At 43.0% G+C, this 21,899-nt stretch overlaps 1 protein-coding gene across 2 annotated transcripts in view; it reads right to left on the reverse strand.

Moving 5' to 3' along the window:
• Window positions 1-367: 367 nt before the first annotated feature.
• The window catches only part of LOC139329476 (histone deacetylase 7-like), a 40,732-nt gene continuing 19,200 nt past the window's right edge, over window positions 368-21,899 (reverse strand). For both annotated transcript variants that reach the window (XM_070959818.1, XM_070959817.1), the window contains 18 exons: window positions 21,760-21,858; window positions 21,095-21,248; window positions 18,860-19,119; window positions 18,345-18,590; window positions 17,734-17,932; window positions 17,450-17,583; window positions 17,121-17,241; window positions 16,977-17,026; window positions 15,650-15,757; window positions 15,352-15,407; window positions 14,066-14,153; window positions 13,303-13,422; window positions 9,318-9,415; window positions 6,169-6,287; window positions 5,182-5,315; window positions 5,004-5,088; window positions 2,865-3,012; window positions 368-2,774 (listed from right to left, as the gene is read on the reverse strand). In XM_070959818.1, the coding sequence (XP_070815919.1) occupies window positions 2,738-2,774; window positions 2,865-3,012; window positions 5,004-5,088; window positions 5,182-5,315; window positions 6,169-6,287; window positions 9,318-9,415; window positions 13,303-13,422; window positions 14,066-14,153; window positions 15,352-15,407; window positions 15,650-15,757; window positions 16,977-17,026; window positions 17,121-17,241; window positions 17,450-17,583; window positions 17,734-17,932; window positions 18,345-18,590; window positions 18,860-19,119; window positions 21,095-21,248; window positions 21,760-21,858 (2,256 nt within the window). In that variant the 3' untranslated portion in view covers window positions 368-2,737. The remainder of the gene's footprint in view (window positions 2,775-2,864; window positions 3,013-5,003; window positions 5,089-5,181; window positions 5,316-6,168; window positions 6,288-9,317; window positions 9,416-13,302; window positions 13,423-14,065; window positions 14,154-15,351; window positions 15,408-15,649; window positions 15,758-16,976; window positions 17,027-17,120; window positions 17,242-17,449; window positions 17,584-17,733; window positions 17,933-18,344; window positions 18,591-18,859; window positions 19,120-21,094; window positions 21,249-21,759; window positions 21,859-21,899) is intronic.

Consider the following 21,899-nt stretch of genomic DNA (forward strand, 5'->3'; position numbering starts at 1 on the left):
GGAAAAGGAAAAGCAGAACGTTTCTTGTAAAATGTGTCAAGGCGACGATGAAGTGATTCCAGCCATAGTATAGATGTTTCATTTAGTAGTCTAAGTACTGTTTGATCATGTTTCTTTTGTACTGTTTTGCATTTGCTTTTGATAATCTTTATTGTGTCAGCTCCTGTGGTCAATAAAACTTTTCTCAATGCTGTATATGAGTGCAATATCTTCTTAACCAAAGGAATAACGCATTCTGTAGTAATCCAGACGAGACGTGCTGCTCAAATACAATAATACAAGATTAACACAGTTCAAAGGAAATGAATGATCTTATTCAAATGTATATAATTTACCTTTATTAAGGATTTTTTTGGAAACAAAAATAGAAAAGACAAAGGCAGACAAAAACAAGTCATATATACACTGTACAGAAACAAAATTAGAGAGTCAGTTATGACAAAACTGGACTTGCCCGCAGTTTTAATTAAAATCCAGTTTATTAAGGCTTCCTTCATACAGGTTGGTCAGCGTGATACTTCAAGGCACACCGGCTGATAATTTGGTCTCTAAGTACGCGCAGGGTTCATTTTTGTGATTTCCAAAGTACAAAAATAAGTCATTTGCATTAATTAAGACAAAAGATAAGATGTTAGATATGTCAGGTCACTGTCATGAATGTCAAAACCACGCAGAGCTGAACACCTCTGTCCCTCTGTCCTACATCACACGGAGCTGAAAGCGCTCCACGATCTCATCGCGTCTTTTCACATTTTCATCACATTAACAAAGATTTGACAAGTTTTTTAGTTGCATACACATAACGCAACATAAGGAAAGAAACAAGAGAGCAAAACTACTGCACGTAAAATAATAGAAAAAGAATCCATAGCACCGTCAAAATTGTGTTAGACATGCAAAGAGCACTTCAAAGACACAGATTCTGAATGTATAAATAGAAGTCATGTAGTTTTTTTTTTTTTTTTGAGAAATGAATTTGTTTATGTATCCATCCTGTGCTTTTGGTGCTGTTCAACTGTTTGGATAGAAAAAAAGAAACATTCACAAACTCTCCAAAGTCTTTGAAGTTCTTAAAGCCATGCCAGTGCAGGGACGGCACATTGTTCTCATAAACTTTGGTTGCGCTTAACCTGTGTCCAATTGCACTGTGAGGATATTCAGCTATCTCAGCACTACTGCTCCATCTGAACTGCTAAAATGTCGTTGTTTGGTCCGGGGAGCCAAACATCCCCGATGCTGAAGGTAAACGGAACGCTGCTACATCAGTGACGAACGAAGGACAGATCGGTTTGCCCTCGTTATGAAGGTTAGAAAGTACAAAATAAATTTACAAAATACAGCAGGAATGCTCATCCACAGGTAGAAACACTGGTCCACTTAACAAACATCATCAAAGTTGTGATTTTAAGACACAAGTCATTCTGATCCTCTCATCCTGAGGGCACTGGAAGTGCTCTTTAAGGCTGTGATTGTCATTAAGTCTTTGGATGAGTCTCATCCACAATGTTACAAACCAGCATCCTGATAGAGAAGGTGTGTTCTGCACTGTCGCACATACAATCATTTCAGAATGGTCACGCTGCACTGAGGCATCACGGGTGATTTCCGTCTTTGCTGACGTGTAAAGAATCTCTTTCAGGAACCTTTTGGAGAGATCGCTTTCTCCCCTGACATTGGTACTAGAGGTATTAGCTCTTCACTGTGACTAAAGCCACAGACACAAACTACAGTATATCTACACATTTAAGATGCGCTTCATCAAAGACGGCTGTGTCTTCTTTCATCTGCCGGGGAGCCATAACAATAACTGCAGCCATCCAGAGTTTTGCTGCATGTGCTCGCCCGACAGGCCAAGAAAGAAAGAAAGAAAGAAAAAAAAGATTTAAGAAAATATGTGGACATACAAAACAATATGAAACATATGTATCTCAGACTGTAGCTTCACTCTTACTGGGTCCTTAAACAATAAACAAAAAAAAATCTCGTGCTGACATTCACAAAAAATGTGTGCCATAGGTCAAATGAATGAATATTCAAATAACCTGAAATTGGAGCAAACAAGATGTTTGATTGTCAACATGGCCGACGAGGCTGTGTCTCCTCCATCTTGTCCAGTTCACATTACAGAACGGTACAGTGCAAAGCGATCAGAAAACGCTGATCTTTTCCTTCATGGGATCTTTGTCGCGAATGACATCATCATAGCAGGACGCGCTTTAAGTGCTGAGGATATGTCTGCTCTCTGTCACCGGCACGTCCTGCGAGGTCGCCTTTGACCCCGCCTTCAAGGTCACCACAGTCCGAGTGGTCTCTCGCAGGTCTTGTGGGAGTCATTTACAAGGTGAATGCTGAAAGTTGCAGGGCTGTGCTTTGTCAAGTGTGCGTCCATGCTACGTCACGTTGTCATCGGCTCCCAATACCACACGAGAGTGAAGATCCTTCATTAATCTGCCTCTGGCTGTCTTTCTTGACAATGTTATCTCAGTCCTGACAATATGAACGTCGGCCAGGTGAATGCTGTGTGCTTGCATCAGAGTGGTCTGACTGCAGCCAGTAGTAATGCAGGTGAAGGAGTGTTTGTGAGGTGATGAGTACAGTGGTCGAACTGAGGAGGAGGAGGAGGACATCTGCTTCCAGTGATGGTCCAAATGCATCGCTCTGTTTGTGTGTTTCTGTGTGTGCTTGTGTGTTTTTCCACTGAGACTTGGTTGAAGGCAACTGTCAGGAGGCTCTTTCCTCAGAGAGAATCACCTTTCTCCGTCAGTTTTTCTTTCCTTAATGACACAATGAGACAGATTTATGATTACGCAAAGCTCAGTACTTTATTGACCGACCAAGTTTATTAAAGACAACATTATCCTCACCTGTCAGAGGCGGCTGCTCCCATCGACAGCGAGGCAATGGCGCTCACGGCCTCGCTGTCCGAGTCTCGTCTCAGCCGTCGTCTCTGCGCCTGCAGGTAGGACAGATCCACTGTGGCGACCGAGTCCTTCACACTCTGCCAGTATTCACCTGCAGGAGGCAAGAAGACGGAAATAAGGGAGAGGAGGAAGGAAGGAGAAAGAGAGAGAGATTAATGGCCTCAGTTGTTGGTATTTCAGTGTTGTTTTCATCCTGAATGTTTGCTTCAGGGAAAGTGCCTGTGCTGCATTATTAAAAAGCAGCACTTGCTGTTTGATCCACCAGTTGTAGCTGTTTGATCTGAATATAAGCATTGGCTGTGTTATAAACAGCCCCTGGTCTAAACGTCCATGTTGGTAATTTCAGAAATGTTCACTCAATTTCAATCTGTTCTCTCAAGGTCTCCAGGCCCGAGTCCTGTGACACACAGTGGAAGTAAAATCAATCAGTGTTTGCAAACGTGTTCATCTGTGAGTGTGTGTGTGTTCTGGCTGTGCATGCAACTCACATATATTTCACCCCGGGCTTAAATTATGGGCTTAACATTCTTGTGGCTTTGCAAATATTTTTAATTAATCTAATTTGGTTGGGATAACATTTGTGTGCAATCAGGAGGGGATGTTGCGAAGGTCGTGTGCCAGAGAAGTGTTTGAAGATAATTGGAGCCAGGGCGGCTGTGTGTGTGTGTGTGTGCATGTGTGTGCGCGCGCGTCTGTCTGTGTGTGGGACAGCTGGAGGGAGGGATGGGAGACAGGGATGTAGAGGAGGAGAGGTGGCCAGAGAACTGGGGGGGATGAGGAGACAGAGGGAGCCGCTAAGTGGAGAAACAGAGACCAAAGTTATAGAGACTGGGAACGCAAAAGCTGAACAGCTTGTAGAAACTACAAAAGTGGATAAAAAATGTGAAAATGTTTCCCTGACTTGACACATATTCTTTTTTTACAATCAAACCCAAAATGTTTCGCTGTAAAATCAAACCACGGGATGGTGGAGGAAGCAAACGCGTTTTCATTTCTAATACAAAATGAATCTTTGGATGCTGACTTTGTTGACATGTTTTTGAGCTGAGGATGCTGTGTGACTCTCCAGGTGGTGCAGAAGCCCAGTGTCACTGTGGCAATATGAATAAAAATTGACTTGAAAATCCTCCCACGTGTAAGACAGTGAACGTGGTGGTGCAACAGTAACAGGTGTATTTCTGTGACCTCATCTTCACATAAAAGCATGCAGCAGCCAATACCAAGGAGCAATAACAACCTGGCCGACATAAATCAAATCCTGACAACCCTTCAACCCAACCTCTGTTCTGTTCTGTTTACACACACTGGAATTGTGTTCACTTCAAACCAATGGAGAGAGATGAAAGCAGTGAGCGGTTTTCACTTGCTTCTAACTCTCAACTAGTAGAAATGAAGGCTCAGCACCACTGTGTGAAATGTGGAGGGTCTCTGACCACCCTAACTTTCACCTAGGACCTAATGTTTTTTCATGTTTGAAAACTGAAAGGTGAAATGCATCAGAAAAAAAGTGACAGTGAACATGCACTTTATGCGGCCCACACTGGCTGCTGCAGCTGCTGACTTGGACACCAGTGCCAGCTGGATATTCTGCAGATGATTTGGTGAAACGATGCTGAACTCTGCTGTTCTGCTCCTCCTCTGAAAAACTTCATTTATGTCTTAAGCGCTTTAGTTTTTTTTTTTTTTCTTCTCACATTTATTCACTATCTCGTTGTGCATTCCTACAGTTTTGGCCTGCAGTGCCCAGCAGTCAGCTCACAGCAGGGTTAGGTGCAGGACCACGGACAGGAGAAAACTATCTCTCCATAGGCATATACAATGAAAAAATGTGAGTTAATGTGTGGCCAATGTTGATGATTTTTTATCTATTTATTTACTTCCATGGCAGGGGTCTGCTGGTTGCTCCACCAGCTGTTTGCAAGAGTTGGAATTTCAGTGTTGATGAATCCCAAGATTCATTGCAACAGAAAACATTTGAATCTGCATGTGTGTATTTTCCACAATGCTGCAAACCCTCTGAATGGTGTGCTGCTGGGGGCTCTGGATGCTGCTGCTTGTGTTTCATTGTGTGTCAGTTCTCACCCTGAACCTGGATGACTCTCTTCAGCGACTGGACAGCGTTGTCACATGGCTTCTGGTCCAACACGGACTGGGACAGAGGCTCCACCTGGGGCGCAACAGGTGGTTAAAGTATGAAACATACTGCATGTCTCTACAGACACACACACATGTGCTGTATGCACACACACATATTTCTCACCTCCATGCCCAGCAAGGCGCTGACACAGGCTTCGGAGGCGTCGCAGATGGCCTTGAGGTCATGTCCCCCCTCCAGAGCCAGGACCACCCGTCCCCCAGCCAGTGACATCAGCTGACGGGTCAGGAAGCCAAAGCCTGGTAGAGAGGAACACACACACACACACACACACACACACACACACACACACACACACACACACACACACACACACACACACACACACACACACACACACACACACACACACACACACACACACAGGTTGAGCCAGATAATGATAGGTGAGGGGTTTCTCTCTAGACAGTGACAGTGACTGTTGGTGACAGTTGGTGTCATTTCTCACACCAGCCTCTAACTGACTGACTGTTTGCATGCTGGTGTCACCATCATTAGTTCAGAGGGGTCCTCCCTGCCTTGCAGATGACAATCACTATTCAGATCAGTGCTAATCCTTTACAATGGATTTATAATAGATAACATTTATGAGTCTATATTCTACTTAAAAAATAAAAATCCTGAAACAGTGTGCAGGCAAACTTTAATTTCTTTCCATAGTTGCACTCAGGAAGTTTTTGTTTGTTTTGATCAAAACTCTTACATTACACAGTGCTTGAGTAGTGCTAATGTGTGACATGCAATACAGCCCTTTGGATATGATCCACCTGAATATAGTCTGTGAGTAATGACCAAGCTTTAAGTTGCAATTTGTCAGGGCTACCTCTCAAACACAGCTTGTCTTGGTGTGTGCTATTATGCTTCATTCAATATTTAAATGGCATACAGGACAACTGAATATTAATCCCACCCAGCGATAGCATGAGGCAGAGAGAGGAGATAAACACCAGTGAAATTATTCATCAAGACTATGGATATATGCAATTAAGTACCATGGATTTCAGACTTCCTATCTATGTCCATGTCTGTGTGTATAGAGTAAATTAATGTTAGTGTGGGCTGCATGTGTACGACAGGCTGAGTGAGCCTTACACTTGGCTGTGACCTTGTAGCCTCCCAGTGATGACGAATGTCCTTCGACAGCATCAAAGCCAGCTGACACCAACACCACATCAGGGGAAAACTCGTGGGCAATGGGCATCACCACGGCTCTGAGGAGGAACAGAGGAAACAACATGCTGTAAACAAATACCGTATCGTAAGTTACATTCATTCAAGCCCTGTGGTCTGGCTGAAATTACTACATATAAGAAATTGTGTTTTCAACAGGTGTTCATAATTTGTGAAAAAATGAGAACTTGGAACAGCGAATACAACATAATAATGTCAGAGAGGAAGTCATTGTGGGATTGAATTGACATGAGAATCGACTGAAAACATTACTCATTGTAATTAACAGATTTTTAAGTTGCCTGTTAAGTAAAAAACAGAACAAAACATCAAACTGAAATCACTGCATAGTTCAGGTGATTGATTTGCGAGTGGAGCCCTTGAACAATGCGAGACTTTCTTCTGGATTGTTAACTGCAAACATTTACTTCATTGTAAACTTCATCCATTTGAAAATGATGAAAGATAAATTATCAAAGGCCATTTTCCACGTGCTTGATCTCTGTTCTTGATCCACTCCTGGTAAGACGCCAACACTAGAAAGTGGGGCTGCTCCCAGGTGTGAATGTGTGCAACTGTTTAAAAGCGAATCAAAGCACTGCTGAAAAAAAAAAGAAGGCTGAGCGCTCTGCAATCCTTCCCTGCATATAGAAAGTTAAAAAAAATGGTTGAGGCAAAGATTCACACACAACTTTAGGCAGGTGGCGAATGCTGAGAAGTTTCTGTTTTTGCAAGTGACACAGGCAGATAAAAATGAGACCCTTGACATATCTGTACTGAGACACCCACATACTGTATACTTGACTCAGGGGGACTACTTTGCTTGCTTCTATGCTCTCCTTCTCACTTCCTCTCCTCTCCCGCTGCCAGTTATTTAGCAAGAGTGCACAGTCCGTGCCGCGTTTGATTCTCTCTCTCTCTCTCAGCGGCAGTTCAAAGGCGTTTGTATGCGTCTGGTTCCTATTAGGAGCTCGTCCCTCTTCTCACGTCACTGACAGCCAGCCATCTGGGATCCATTGGGCCTAATTACGCCGCCTTTGGATTCCCTAACAATGCACCCCCCACTTCTTCTCCTCTCTTCTGCTCTCCTCTCCTCCATAGTTTGTTATTCGTCGGTAGCCACCTAGAAATGCACATGGAAATATGTGCATGCACACATACATGCTACGCGCAGGCCAATAGTCAGACATGCCGACGCTCTTCCGTTAGAACTGGATGTGTTGTGTGTGCAGTGCTACCGGTGATTATATTGACCTTAAATTCTGACCACCTTAGTAATCCTCCGCACATACACACACACACTACGTCATGACACTTAATCTCAACGCAGCTGAGCTTTCTCTTGATTGTACTCGAGTCCCACCACCGCTCTCAACCACAATATTTCCCCTGTCACTAACACACACCCAGAAACAGAGACACATCATCAACAACCGCACTCTGGCTAGTTTTCTGTTCCATCCTGGAGACAAACACACAGCCTGGAACACCCGGCGTCTAAATCATGTACTCAAATTGAATTACACAACTGGCACCAGACTAGATACTTAATTGCATAAGCATGAATTCATGATGCATTAAATTTTGTCTGTATAGCGTGTTATGTATTTATTCGCACCAGTTAATCCACAGAATGGCGGCATAGTGCACTGAAAAATTATTCCAGCGTTTGTGTGGTGTGTGTTTCTACAGAAATCTCTCCTGTGCTGTTTCCTGCAGTTTGCCTCCTAAAAATATTCACTATCTTGCTGCAGTTTTGTAAATCTAAATGACACTTTTACTGTTATTGTGCATTTTCTTTTGCCTTAATTAGATAGTTGACAGTGGCAGCAGATTTGGGGTTGTTCTCTATGATGACATATGACAAAGGCTGGATATGAACCCAGGACATCAGAGCTAAAATGGCATGTGCCTCAAACCACTGGACCACCAAGACACTCCACAGAGTTTTGATACAGGGTTAAGACTCTATGGGTAACACACAATACAGTACAGTACTACAGTGTGGTTAACAGAGGAAGTTTTACACATGAAAACACTTGCCATTTCCCAAACTGGATGAAAAATACCAAAACCAGACGCCTGCTCAGGAAAAGACCAGTTGTTTCTTAATTAGCATCAAGAGGTCCAGTAAACACTGGACTTAGTGTTTCCGAGCCTGCCTATTGGCTCTATGGATTTTACCAGTATGGGTTAGCTCATTAGCATCTTTCCTTTGACGAGGGGCCCACCCACTGTGTCTGCTGCATGCAGAACCGTGTAGAGCTCACATATTGTTTAATCATCTGGTGGCGAGCCAGTGTTGCTGACAGAAACACTTTGAGTCCATTACCGTGTAGACCAGAACCATACTTATATTCATTCAGGAAAACTGCTTGAAATAAATGGAAAGGGTGGTGAGAGGAAAGGTGCTTTCAGCTCAACAATTAATGGATTTACGATATCAACGTCCATTTAATACAAATTGTGTAGACACTGATTACTGTCATCCAGTTTTCAGAGGAAATCAGATGAAACGTACTTGACATACTGCACGTAATCCATTGCGAGAACAAGATCCAACAGCACAATATAACTGTGTGATAATACAGTCAAAGGTGCTGTGTGTCTTACAGGTGTTACATTCCAGTGCAGACAGCAAGCTCTGACCTCCACAATATAAGAGTGGGCTTCAAGCAGGAGGAGAGAAATGACTGCTTACTGTTGCTGTCCTCCTCTCACACATGCTTGTCATTCACACTGGTGAAAATACAACGCATCAACCTGGAGATCTTACAAGCAACACGACACGCAACTGCAATGTGACTCTGACTAATAAAATACCAATGCAATGTTCTCAAGGGTGGATTACTTATCTCAGGTTTTAAGTCTATGCCTGTTGATTTTTATACTGCAATGACACAAACTGAAACTTGTGGCAGCCTAAAAGGTAGGAAGGAAGGACCCATACCCACCAATGTGAAAACTATGTTATGCTTTTGTAAATGTATGCAAGTATATCTCATTTGCAGCAAATGTCGTGTAGAACTGTTGATCATACAGAAGAAAGGAAGAAGGAAATATGATTTTACCTGAACGCAGCCAGGTACTCTGCATCACCCATGGGAGGGTCCAACCCCCCCATCCATCCTACGTTCACATTGAAGCCCTTGCCTGCACCTGCACCCACCTGGATGGAGGAAGAGAAGAGGGGAAGGAGAGAGAGAAAAAGTGAGTCAGACTAAGAGAGATAAAGAGTCTCTGAATGTCAAGACAGTTAATGAGTCGCGGTAAAAGTTGAGAAACTGCGTGACGATGACAGATTTGTGTCAAGCACTCGCAAAAACAGCACAGCTGTTGCAAAACCTTGCATTACAGCAATCGAGGAAAAGTGACTGAATCTCTTTAAGGCAGCACCAGGGAGTGATTATGATTCCTAAATGAAAGACGGATGGCTATTAATTCAACACCCCTGTCCCTCCATTTTGATTTTGATACAATTTGTCAAATGGCCTTATAAATCATTCTGAGCCACAACAGAGCTACACCCGTTTATGATTCCCCAACTTTAGGCTACAGCTATACTGGGAAACATTTCACATTTGACAACTGCTGCCTGATATATAAAAACGCATGCATTAAAATCACATTCTGTATGCTGTAAAATGTTCTATTTATATATTGATTATGTATGTATGTATTTTGAATGAGGAAGTGTGGTAGATTTCTGTATATATGACATGTCAAATTAAACTTACATGGCATACTACTCATGCCACATGCTGTAAATGGTTTTTGTGGATTTTCGAGCTGTATTGAGATTGGCGTGTATTCCCAAAATGCCATACAGAGTTGATGGAGGTTCTCTCAATTTGACCTCACATTTTTGGGGCAGAGTGAACTGAGGCCTGGGTCTTGGAAAGAAGGTTTAAGGATTCCTGCCTCTCTCTTTGTAGTTCTGCTAGCAGCCATTTAGCTGTTCTCTAAGCCCTTCACCATCAGTCAATGTGTCAGTTTGAGGGCAGAATGAGGAGGCTGATTGACATACTCTTGGCAACAAGGCGTGGTAATTTCCTTTGTGTGTGTGTGTGTGTGTGTGTGTGTGTGTGTGTATAAATGTGTGTGTGTATGGGTGTGAGAGGATGTTTGAAAGAATGCTGATGAGCATTGCAGAGCGTCTGTCTCCATTCTTCTCTCAGTGGACGGGATGTTCACAGGGCAAACGAAAAACACATGAGGCCTCCTGTCCTCTGCCAACTAGTAATGTACCCGCATGCACACGCACGTGCACACGGACACACACAAACGTACACACGCGCGTACACACACACACACACACACAATTCCTGCTATTGCTCCAAGTCTCTTGCGCTCCTCACTGTCCTATTTCTCTCTTTCATGTTTCAAGAGTTGCTGGACTGGATTAGGCCTTCACTGGTTTCTGTGTGGTACTCAGCACTCTCTGTTATGGCTATGACATCACACCCCGACCCCATGGTGTGTTATATACCTACACGGGGGACAGCGAGACTCCAGAGGTTTACCACACAGCTCAACAGAGGTTGAGGGGCCACTTAAGACAAAGCCACATCCAAGCCAGCCGAGCGTTTTATGTACCGTCCCTCATCGAGGGATTTTATGGGAAAACATTGACTATTTTATCCTCATTATTGTGGGGGAGGATGGTAGAGTAAGAGGAGGGGATGTGGGGGATTGAATGGGTGGTGAATGCCACCGTGGGTTGGGGTCAATTCATCTGACTAGGGATAGTCATCACACTTGGTTTCTGGTAAGACCGCAGGCAGAATTCATAGGCATCTCAATTTCCTGTATTCAAACATAGGCATGCAATTCGACTGTACACATCCTGTTGTGAAGTTCTGACATCCTAAGCCCTGAAGTTTGTTAAATAAACTAGAACTAGGGAAATAAACCAACAGAGGATACACAAAATCAAGTGCTGGGCTTATGAAGGGTGAGTTCATTGGATAAACACATTTGCAGAGGGGAGACAATGACGAAGCTCATTTGATTGAAGACTGATTGGCAAATAATTTGCCAAAACACGAAATTTGGAAATGTCCCGTTGAATAAGTCATGAAGTTATCATGCAGACAAAGACAATGCAAGAAACACAGTGGATAAAAGCTAATATGATATTCTAAATTGCATTTTGAGATATTTATGTTAAGACAGAAAAACTGTGAGATGAAGATTGAAGACAAGCACTGTGTTTTCAGATTTATATTGTAACCAGCTCAAATTACAGGATCACATTGCTTAGATTCCAGTGGTAAAACTAAAATATGTTTGATCTAATGACAGCTCAGACTGGTCTGAGGCCCAGTCGTAGGCGAGGTATTTTCATCCTAAAATCCTCGTGCACTGCAAGATCACATATCCAATAGAGCTGAAATGATTCCTCCAGAAACTCAAGTAACTTGATTAATAAGTCACGCAGATTACTGTTGCACAACACACTTCCGCTGTGGACACGTGACGTGAAACAGACATTGATTGACGGACTGCAACACGGAAAAAGAGAGAGAAAATAGCGAGGTGTGAAGAAAAGAGACAGTCCAGAGAAAACTACTGAAAGCGTCCAAAGTTTGGGATCATTTCAAGCTGAAACAAAATGAAAACTCTGTACAGAAAGTCTGTTTAAAACCAAACTAGCCCATCGCAACAGCAGGATGTCCGTGCTTCAGCATCTCAGCAGAAAGCATCCAGTCTCTCTATCAAGTCCACCAAGAGGACTCAACGCAAGGTAACGTTAGCATCAACATAAATCAGTATAACTGTCAGTTGAGATGAAGACTAGTAAAAAATGTATGTAAATCATGGCTATATGTAATTGTTTAGAACATAAACCAATATGGTGACTAGCTACGATGTCCACAGCGGGGTAGATTTTCCGTTTGGAGAGCAAGTCTTGAAAGGCTATCCGCTGCACTGGCAGGTAATATCAAAACAGTCACGTAATAAGAAACACTATGCTGAGAGTCTCTACTGTATTTTAGTGTCATTTACGGGTGTGTTGCTTCTGTCCTTTGCTGTCTGTGTCAGAGTTTCACACACACACACACACACACACACACACACACACACACACACACACACACACACACACACACACATGCAAACACATAAGAACAGGCACCCGGTGCACACACCTACTCCCTTCACAGTGATGCATAAAATACTTGAGAAAACAAAATATCAGGTGGTGTAAGTAGCAACTGGAGCCTAAAATGCACCAATCCAAGACAGCATGTTTAGTTTGATTGCAGTGAGCAGTGTCAGCTGGTGAAGGGCAGCCCTTCAACACAGCAAATGAATGTACATTAGACAGTGTTATGAAACTGCATTATTGCATTTAGGTTTTATTTTTGTACTTATTTGTTTTGGCATTTGAGGAAATGTTTTCTGTTAACCAGAATGTAATCTGGCATTTAAATGAATTTAATGGGTTCAGTTTTGACAGATAATATTACTGCATGCAATTTGAGCAATAACAAAGTTTGTTTTTCTAAAAAGGAAGCCAATCAGTTATTCATTTAAAGAGACCTGTCTTATTTTCTCTTTTGTGTATTAACAATTACTCTTTAATACAGCCAAAGTATTTCTCATCAAATTGCTCAACTAATCAGTGGAATAACGGGCAGCTGCAGCCCTAACATCCACACTAACCTGTTTCATTTTTCTGTGCGGTGCAGACTCTGCCATCAGTCATCGTGACCACAATGCAGTTGTAATTTGGGCTTTAAATCATGTAGATTATTCCTGGATTTATTGTTACAATATTTTTTCCTGTTTTGACAAGTATATGCTTAACACAAGACTCTTGAGCTCCCTAATGTCCCACTGGAATCACATAATTACCAAATATTTCGAAGCCAACATATCTATCTTCACATGGGTGGTAGAACTCTGAGTATAATAAAAATGGCTGAATTATATATCCAGAGTCTTCTCAGATCACCTCTACAAAGACAACGTGTGTGTAAACGTGTCTCGTGTTGATATTAAGCTTTTGTGTTCACAAGAATCGAGGCACACAGCACCGCGTTGACCCACCTCACCAGGATCTCCACTACCAGGAAAGAAGTTGCCATCGTCGTAGCGATGTAGAGAGATGTACAGCACACTTGGGTCATTATAGAAAGCCTCCTGGGTGCCGTTGCCATGGTGAATGTCCTGGACAATGATTGGATGACAGGTTAGGAAGTTGTCCAAGGACCAAAGCACGCATTTCACACGTAATTAAAACCTTGATCTGAATGACCACAAATCACAAGAATGAGTAACTTCATTCTCTTTTCTCTTATTAGTGACACACACCTAAAACATATCACCCACAATGCAATGCAGAGACCTGGGTCTGTAAAACCTGCAAAGCTTTTTGCTGTCAATGGCAAATGTATTTTAATCTTAAAAGCGTTTTGATGATGCAGGTCGTAATTAGTGTTTGATGCAGTAACATGTCAGAGAGCACGGTGTGTGTAAAGACACATATACACACACATGGTGAACAGAGATGACCACCTGGCTGCAGATCAATATCTGCACATGTGTGTGTGGGTGTGTTCACATGACTGTGTGTGACTCTGTGTCTGCTCTATGCATACGTGACAGTTCAGATCGCACATGGAGACCAGAGATAACAGTGTTTAAATGAGCTAAATGATAGATAGGAGTGCTACTGTAGAGGGCGGCCGTGCTTCTGGGACCTTGTTTGTGCCCACAATACATTTGTGTGCCTTTGCATGAGTGTTTGTCTTTGTATTGCTGTCCATGTGGGTAGCAGTGATGCTAGTGGGTGGGTGCAGTGGGTCCTCACCCAGTCTACAATGAGGATCTTGCTGACGTTGAGTTTGTGCTGGAGCTGCTTGGCAGCGATGGCCACAGAGTTGAAGAAACAGAAGCCCCTGTGGACAAACAGAAAGGGAGAAAGGCAGCCACATGTGTTTATCAGGACATCTTCAGCAAATTGATACAATCACCATATGAACCTTAGGAACCTCTAAGACATGTTTCCAGTTCTGCGGCGTCATGCGGTGGCTATTCAGTCCAGGTTGTGGCAATCACAGGACTAACTCTAATGTGCAAGTCAAAGAGGGAAACCCTTACCATGTAAACTTTTACAGCAAATATTTGAGAAATTGTCTGAGATTTTGGGACGTTTCATTTCAAGTTTTTGTGTATTTCATCTTCCACTGCTGACAAACAAAAATGGCTTCTCACATTAGAACATTATGCAGACTCTAAACTGTTGCACTCCTGAGAAATGCACAACCCACAAATATTGTGACAAACAGAAAACCAAGCTTATCATAAAATTCACTTCACATTCCTAATGATAACAGTATGAATTGCTGGCAGGACGAGTGAGACGATTCCAGAGTAATGAACTCACAATGCGGAGCAGCAGCTCCCTCAACTCTCACTGTCTACAGAAAAGGTATGCACAAAAAAGTGTTGATGTATGAAAAACAATGGAGGAATCTTGGAAGTGGCAGTGTCAGCATGAGTCGTAAACTGTGTGTGCTTTTGTGTTTGTGTGTATGTGTTTGTGTGTGGACGGTATATCATATGTGCTGTCCAAACTGTTCATCAAGAGAAGTCATTATCATCCCATAAATAACCAGTGACAAGCTCTGCTGAGCACACACACACAGTCCCAGCTGAATGTGGTTACTTGGCTAATGCCTCATATCAAAGGCTGACACAAATCCATGCATACAAATACGCACACACACACACACACACACACACACACACACACACACACACACACACACACACACACACACACACACACACACACACACACACACAGCTCTTTTTTGGGGTGCGTTGCTTTGCATCTTGAAAGTTTAAAAGAAATTGAGTGGAGGTAGTTTGCCTCGGGCAGCAAGCAGGTAGCACACATCACACAAAATCAGACACACACACACACGTACACAAGAACACGGAGAGATATAGGCTCTCTCACACCCTCTCTCTCTTGCTCAGAAGTGTAGCTGTAATAAATCCTTTGAAACGCGTTGCAGAGACCTCCTGGCTCCTGGTATGTACGTGTGAGTGCATGTGTGCGTGTGTGTGTGTGTATGCTGCTGTACTTACAGAGGGGAGGAGTGGGTTGCATGGTGTCCAGGAGGCCTAACCACTGCAAAGCCATTCTGTGACAAGAGATCAAAAACATTAACACCTTTCTGCTTTCAGCAGGCCAACCATCATAGTTCACATCTTCAAGCTTGTACCTGCTTACGCCATCGTACATACTGTTTGTTTAACACGGCAGACAACAGCTATCTAGAGGTTACCAAAGCTATGCTGCAACTACAACTACAACCTGCTACACCACAGCTCTGACAATCCAAGAAAACACATGGTGATAAGGTATTTGGTAAAGAAGACACACCTTCAGCTCTCCTTGTGCCACCTTCAGTGCCAGCTCTGTGACACATCCTGCGGCAATACGGGAAGCTGCTGATGTGTGAAGCTCATTCCAGATTGTATCGATATCTACCTGTCAGTGAAACAGTGATGAGAAGCGTAAAGTCAGCTCAATAGTCAGCCAGAGATGTTAATTGAACATTCAATTAAAAATGACTTCTGTTTGAACAGTTAGAAAGTCGCTGCATGATTTTTTTTTTAAACTCTCCGAATAAAAACTGCACTTGGTCTCGACTGATTCAATTTGACTGCAAGATTTACTGAAATCCAGTCAAACCAGTTTGTAGAATTGTCCCTGACAGTCCCGAAGCAAATCCTCAGTCAGCGGGTCTACCACATTTCATCAGTAGAGCTACTGTCGGTCAGTTTATTTTAGACTGCACTTCCTTTATTTTGAAATAATAAAAGACATGAATCTATTCTATTCTTTTCTTACAGTACCATGAATTCTTCTTACACATCAAGATATAATTGCCAGACTTAGAACTAGTGAATTACAGACTTTCATTCACCCCCACTTTCTCTTTGTTGCATCTCTTCTCTCTGTAAACCCTGTTTTGTATTTCAATTTTACTCCATGTTTCAAAACTCGCATTGGTGGTGTGCCGCGGTGGAACAATGAAATCAGAGGAATTTCTTTTATCACAGACTTTGCCATCTTGTTCCAATCACCCCTCTTCACCAGAGCGGCCAGAGGCCCGGAAATCCAGGCAGATCAGTCGTCTTATCAACTGACACCCTGCCCCCTTCTTTTCCTACCTCCTCTCCTTTCCTCTTCTGTCCTCTCATTGTGCTTCACAACAGTTTCTCATGGGCATTATTATCTGTGCTTCGCCTTGTTGTTCCTTCTTTCTTATTCCATTGTTAAATTTAATATACTCCGTTCTCCTACCTTCACATTTCATCTTGTATTTCTTCTCCTGCATTCTCAATCCCTGTTTGCCAACATCCATTCCCTCTGAATAAAATCCACTTTCACTGGCACGCACCCCTCCAAGCAGCAGTTGCTATGTGTACCCTCTTTCTCCCTCTCTCTTCCACGTCTCACCTTTGTACAGCCTTTGATTTCTGATTGGGTTTCAAAGGTATCTCAGCCAAAAAAAATAGCATTAGCAATTTGTCGTATTATTAACTTAATTGTGTAATGAGGCATAATCAGCCATGTAATGTTTGCTGTTCAGTAATGCAATTAGATGAGTGGAAAGATTCCCACAAGACTTGTGTTTTAAAGGGGTGTGTGTGTGTGTGTGTGTGTGTGTGTGTGTGTGCGTGCGTGTGTGCGTGGCACTCACCCCAACTCCTCCACATGGTAACATCACAAAAATCCGTTGAGACAAAATTCCTGCAAGAGATCATTTATGGCATTCACCAATTATTCTTATTCTTATTATGACACAGTAATATTAGTACTTTTTTATCATTACTATTGATATTACCAGCCAGCTTGCGGTTGTCCAGCTTGAGGCGGTGGAGTGGGTTGGTGCCGAACAGAAGCACATGTTTTTCTGAATGGACTGACTGCAGCTCTTCTAGAGTGGCCTTCCTGCTGCGGATAGGCTACACACACAAACACACACACACACACACACACACACACACACACACACACACACACACACACACACACACACACACATATATACTGTATAACACTGACTCTAAGGGTGTGCATCTGATAGTTAAGTGTGTGTGTGTGTGTGTGTGTGTGTGTGTGTGTGTGTGTGTGTGTGTGTGTGTGTGTGTGTGTGTTGTGCATGCACTATACCTCACACTGGCTCCTGAGACCTCTTTCATGCAGTCTGGACCAGATACTCTGGACCCTCCCAGCATGCTCAGGGTGGCGGCTGTTGTCCCCACAGGTACATTGGTGTTTCTGCATCTGAGCGTCATAAACCAGACCTAAATACACACAAACACACAAATATAAACACATATCATCTCTTAACCTTTTTTTTTTCCATCTTTAGTATTTCATGATCCAATACATCACAAGGTAACGGGGTTCATGGCTTCTTTTCACATTTTCCTAATCAAAAAAGTGTCGCTCACCTGTGGTGAAGCGTAACTGGATGTCTGCAGCAGGGCTGGAAAGTGACAGGGAAGGTATGGTGGTGGGTGGATGTGGAGGAGGAGGCAGGGAGGTAGAGGCTGGGGAGGACTGGGTCCGAACCAGAGGCTGGTGAGGCCAAATTAGGGCGGGCACACCTGGGTGGTCCAGCTGGAGACCTGGTTTGAGGATCACCTGCCTCTGTGTTTCCCAGGGCAGTGGGTGAAGAGGAGTACAGGGAATGAAGGAGCATTTATCAGCAGCAGCATACAGCAAAGACTAACTGGACTGAACTTCCACATACTCATAAATCGAATGCCTCTCTGCAGTACATTGCAAGTACTCATTATTTGGTCGATTTAATACAGTTTGTCTAGAACAAGAAACTGATGAAGAAAATTCAGCATTGCCAAGCATGCTGCCATAATACTGTAACTCTCTTTTCATCTTGTATAAATAAAGCTACAGCGCCCTCTGATGTCAGAATTCATGTACAGAAGCACAAAGGATGCAAATTTTTAAGTATTTAATTTGTCATTCCTCACTTGATCAATAATGTATTTGATTAAAAATTGAATTCTAATTGTGACATAATTGTTGTGGAGTTTAGTACCTGACTGAGAGAATGTGAGGGCTCGATCAAGCTCTCCCGTGAGGAGGTGGTGGACTCAGTGTCATAAACTGAGTCTGAGCTGGCAGTGCTCTGTCTCCTGCGGTAGCCATCCTCACACACTGAGCCCGGTTCTGAGCCACACACGGACCCTGGCCCTGAACCAGATCCTGAGCCAATCTCCTCCAGGTCCATGTCCTCTGATGGGATCTGTGTCAGACGAGGCTTCTCAATGGACTTGCTTGTGAGCTGAGATGAGGTATAAGTTTCACAGTGTTCACAAGTCTTAAAGTTGCTACTGCTCTCTTAAACATGCTCTTGTATACAACTGTTACTAACAAATGATTTCTATATTAAGTCAAAGTCAAGCTTTGTATTTCTTTAATAATGGATGTCGATGCACAAGTCCACACAAAGACTACACATAATCACCCATCTCATGAAAACCTATTACTGAGAGCTGACCAGTTTGTGTAATTGTGTTTGACATGCATGTGTCTGCACCTGCCTCCTCTCACCTTGCTCAGGTGTGCGTTGTGCTTGAACCTCTCCAGCCCGCTCCTGTGGTATTGCTGGGTCAGGTGGTGCTGGGTGTGTGAGTGACTGTGTGTGTGCGTGTGGCTGGCATGCAGAGTAAGGGGTGAGTGGCTGTAGGGTGGAGGCTCTGAACGTGTTCGCTCCAGGGGTCTGTGAGAAGGCAGGGTAACTACACCTTCCCTTCTGGACAGGTGAGGCTGCTGCTGCGGCTGCTGCAGAGGAACAGAGCTCAAACTGTGAACTGTGGAGGGAGGAGAGAGAGGAGAACAGGTTAATAAGGATGTGGGCAGACAGGAGGAGGGATAGAGGATGGAGATAAATATAGCAAAACCTGGCAGAAGATGAAAAGAAAGCAAAGTTAAATGGAACAGCAAAGAAAAGCTGATATAAATGTGGCATTTATTATTCATATCTGACTCAGAAACAGAAAGTAGTGCAGGGTGAAATATACCATGTATTTCATGTTGGAAATAATACAAAGGAAAAGAAAATATTTTAGTTTTACTGTAGATCTCAGAGATTACAGTGCATATGCTCGCATTTACAGCATATTTCTCTTTGTTAACAGAACTGCATCACCATCAAGTGTCGAGTAGAGGGCACCCTTGTGCTATTTATAATCTTCAGGCAAAGGAAATCTAGTAGAGGACAGAGGACATCAACGTTGGTACAGTCCCTGGTTTAGACTGAATAAGCCTTTTTCACATCAGACTTTTAAGTTTGCATTAGTGACACCTGGCTGTTCACGACAACAAATAATCAACAGGTCACATTACACATGCCCAGCCTTCATCAACCATAATAACTTCAAAGCACAATTATGTCACATTTCAAGGTGTTGACTGATATGTGGTTCTTAAGCTGTTCAATGCATAGGCCCATAATTGGATCATATTTAGCATATTAATCATAACACAGGCTGTCTTTCAAGAAAAATGAGTAGAATGTTTTTAGCCAGATGACGTTTTTAAATCCGCCTTTATTCCTTCTTTTTTAAATTTAAATTCCAACCTTGGTGATAAAGTAATATATTTTTTCCCCCGTTTATATAGAGCACATGAAACAACAGCACACAATGTATCTCAGCTGAGCTTTAAATCTGTTTAGCAACAACACAGATCTTTCCCCAAAGCGGTCTCACTGATACGTTCAGGTGCTAGCTTTAAGTCCTTGAAAGCATCATTGGGGTTGTTGCCATGGTCTGACCACAGCTGTTTTGCCTGTTCCCTAATGGAGAAAAGTCTGAGCAGTGCATTTACACAACTCGATGAGCTCCATGTGGACAGCTCTTGTGGACATACAGATAAGCAATATTGCCAGTCTGTTGCTCTTGTTCCTCTCTCGGGGTAGTGAGACATCTCTACCATGTAGTTTCGTGCATATCATACATTATAGATTGCTGGCAAATGGTCTCTTTGCACTCTCTATACATACATCAGTTGCATGGATAGCACCTAGGACTGTTCCCTGTTTGTGCCGTTTCCCAGTACAAATCTAGAGATGGTGACTTTGCCAGAGCTGCTACTTTGGCTTTGCCATGGACAAAATTGACCTTTAAGGTACACAAGGCACAGCTGAGCCCCATGTAGTCCTGCCATCTCTGCCACTCTATGAGTTTCTCTGCGGGCAAAGGTGTGTCTCAGTCAACACCTTGAGAGACAAGATCTCTCAAAAACAGCATTTCTGATCTGATGCGGACAACCAAAAGATTGTTGAGACAGGGCCCTGAAAGCAGGACATCTTTCAGTGACTTGGCTTTAAACCAAGCACTTAAATCACAAACAACTTGGATATTTCCAGGTTTTTGTTAATAGCATGCCCCTAAAAAAGGGAGGCACCAGGCGTCCCTTCCTTCTTTTAGCAGTGAGGCCAGTTCAGCATAATGGTTATCTAAGATCCCATGCATGAATTCCAAGAAGTCATCTTTTATTGTAGGCTTCCTTTGGAAATAACACTGCAGACGCATAAGTTGGCATGACATTCTGACAGTGTTTTGGAAGTATTTTCTTGGCTGACGACAACGTAGGGAGCCATTCAGCTATCTGTGTCATCTCTAAGCCCAACTGATGGGTTCAAAATAAAGCTCTTTGATTTGTGGATGTGTACACCTTCATTTGTTTGGTCAATTTCATCCCAAAATGTATGTGTTCTGCATTCGTGCATATTGAGATTTTTCTGTTTCTGCTGTGCAACACATTTACAGTTACACAACTCACGAGAGACAAGTTGGGAGTGCACCAGTCCGGTATGCGGTTCCAGTATGAGCACAGGCTGCAGGTGCTGATTCAGGGCTGGATTGCTTCCTTCCAGAGGCAGGTATACCTGATGCAGAGCAGATACAGCCAAGGGCCTTGTTACTCGCAGGTCAGCCTGGGGTAGAGAGGAGAGGGGAGGAGAGGAGGGGGGAGGGGAGATGGTGGTAAGACATGCTGGATAGCTTACTAGGAATTAGGGAAGCCCTCGTCACGGCTGCAGCATGACATAAATGAGAAAAGTGGAGAGTCAGTACATAGGCTTAATGTAGAAATAGACTCATCAAGAATCCCGTTAACAATGTCATGAAGTGAGTAAACTACCACATGACTGATTCACAAGATATGAAAGTACCACAGATATCAAGAGGGAAGTGAAAGCCTGAATATACCACTTGTTTCTATTAGTGTTCATGTGTGCAGGCACTATTTTCGATGTTCAGTCTTAGATACACATAAATTCATGGCATGAATGTGTATCTACAGTCAATGGTCCGTAAATGTACTATATTCGTCCTTTACATCGATTACAAGATTCAGGAGCATTGTTATATTTTTTGCTGTGAATTAAAACATCAACAGTTAAAATACTGATTCTCAAGGGAACCTTAGAAGGTATCGTTGCTCACCTGTGCAGGAAGTCCAGCAGTGATATTGGGCATGGCAGTGGGGTTGGGAGGGAAAGTGAAATGAGCCAAACTACCATCCTTCAACAGCAGCTTCTGTGCCTGAATGAGACAGACTCAAATATTAGTTCTAGAGATCATCT

Source organism: Chaetodon trifascialis, chromosome 3 (assembly GCF_039877785.1).
Source record: "Chaetodon trifascialis isolate fChaTrf1 chromosome 3, fChaTrf1.hap1, whole genome shotgun sequence".
Taxonomy (NCBI): domain Eukaryota; kingdom Metazoa; phylum Chordata; class Actinopteri; order Chaetodontiformes; family Chaetodontidae; genus Chaetodon; species Chaetodon trifascialis.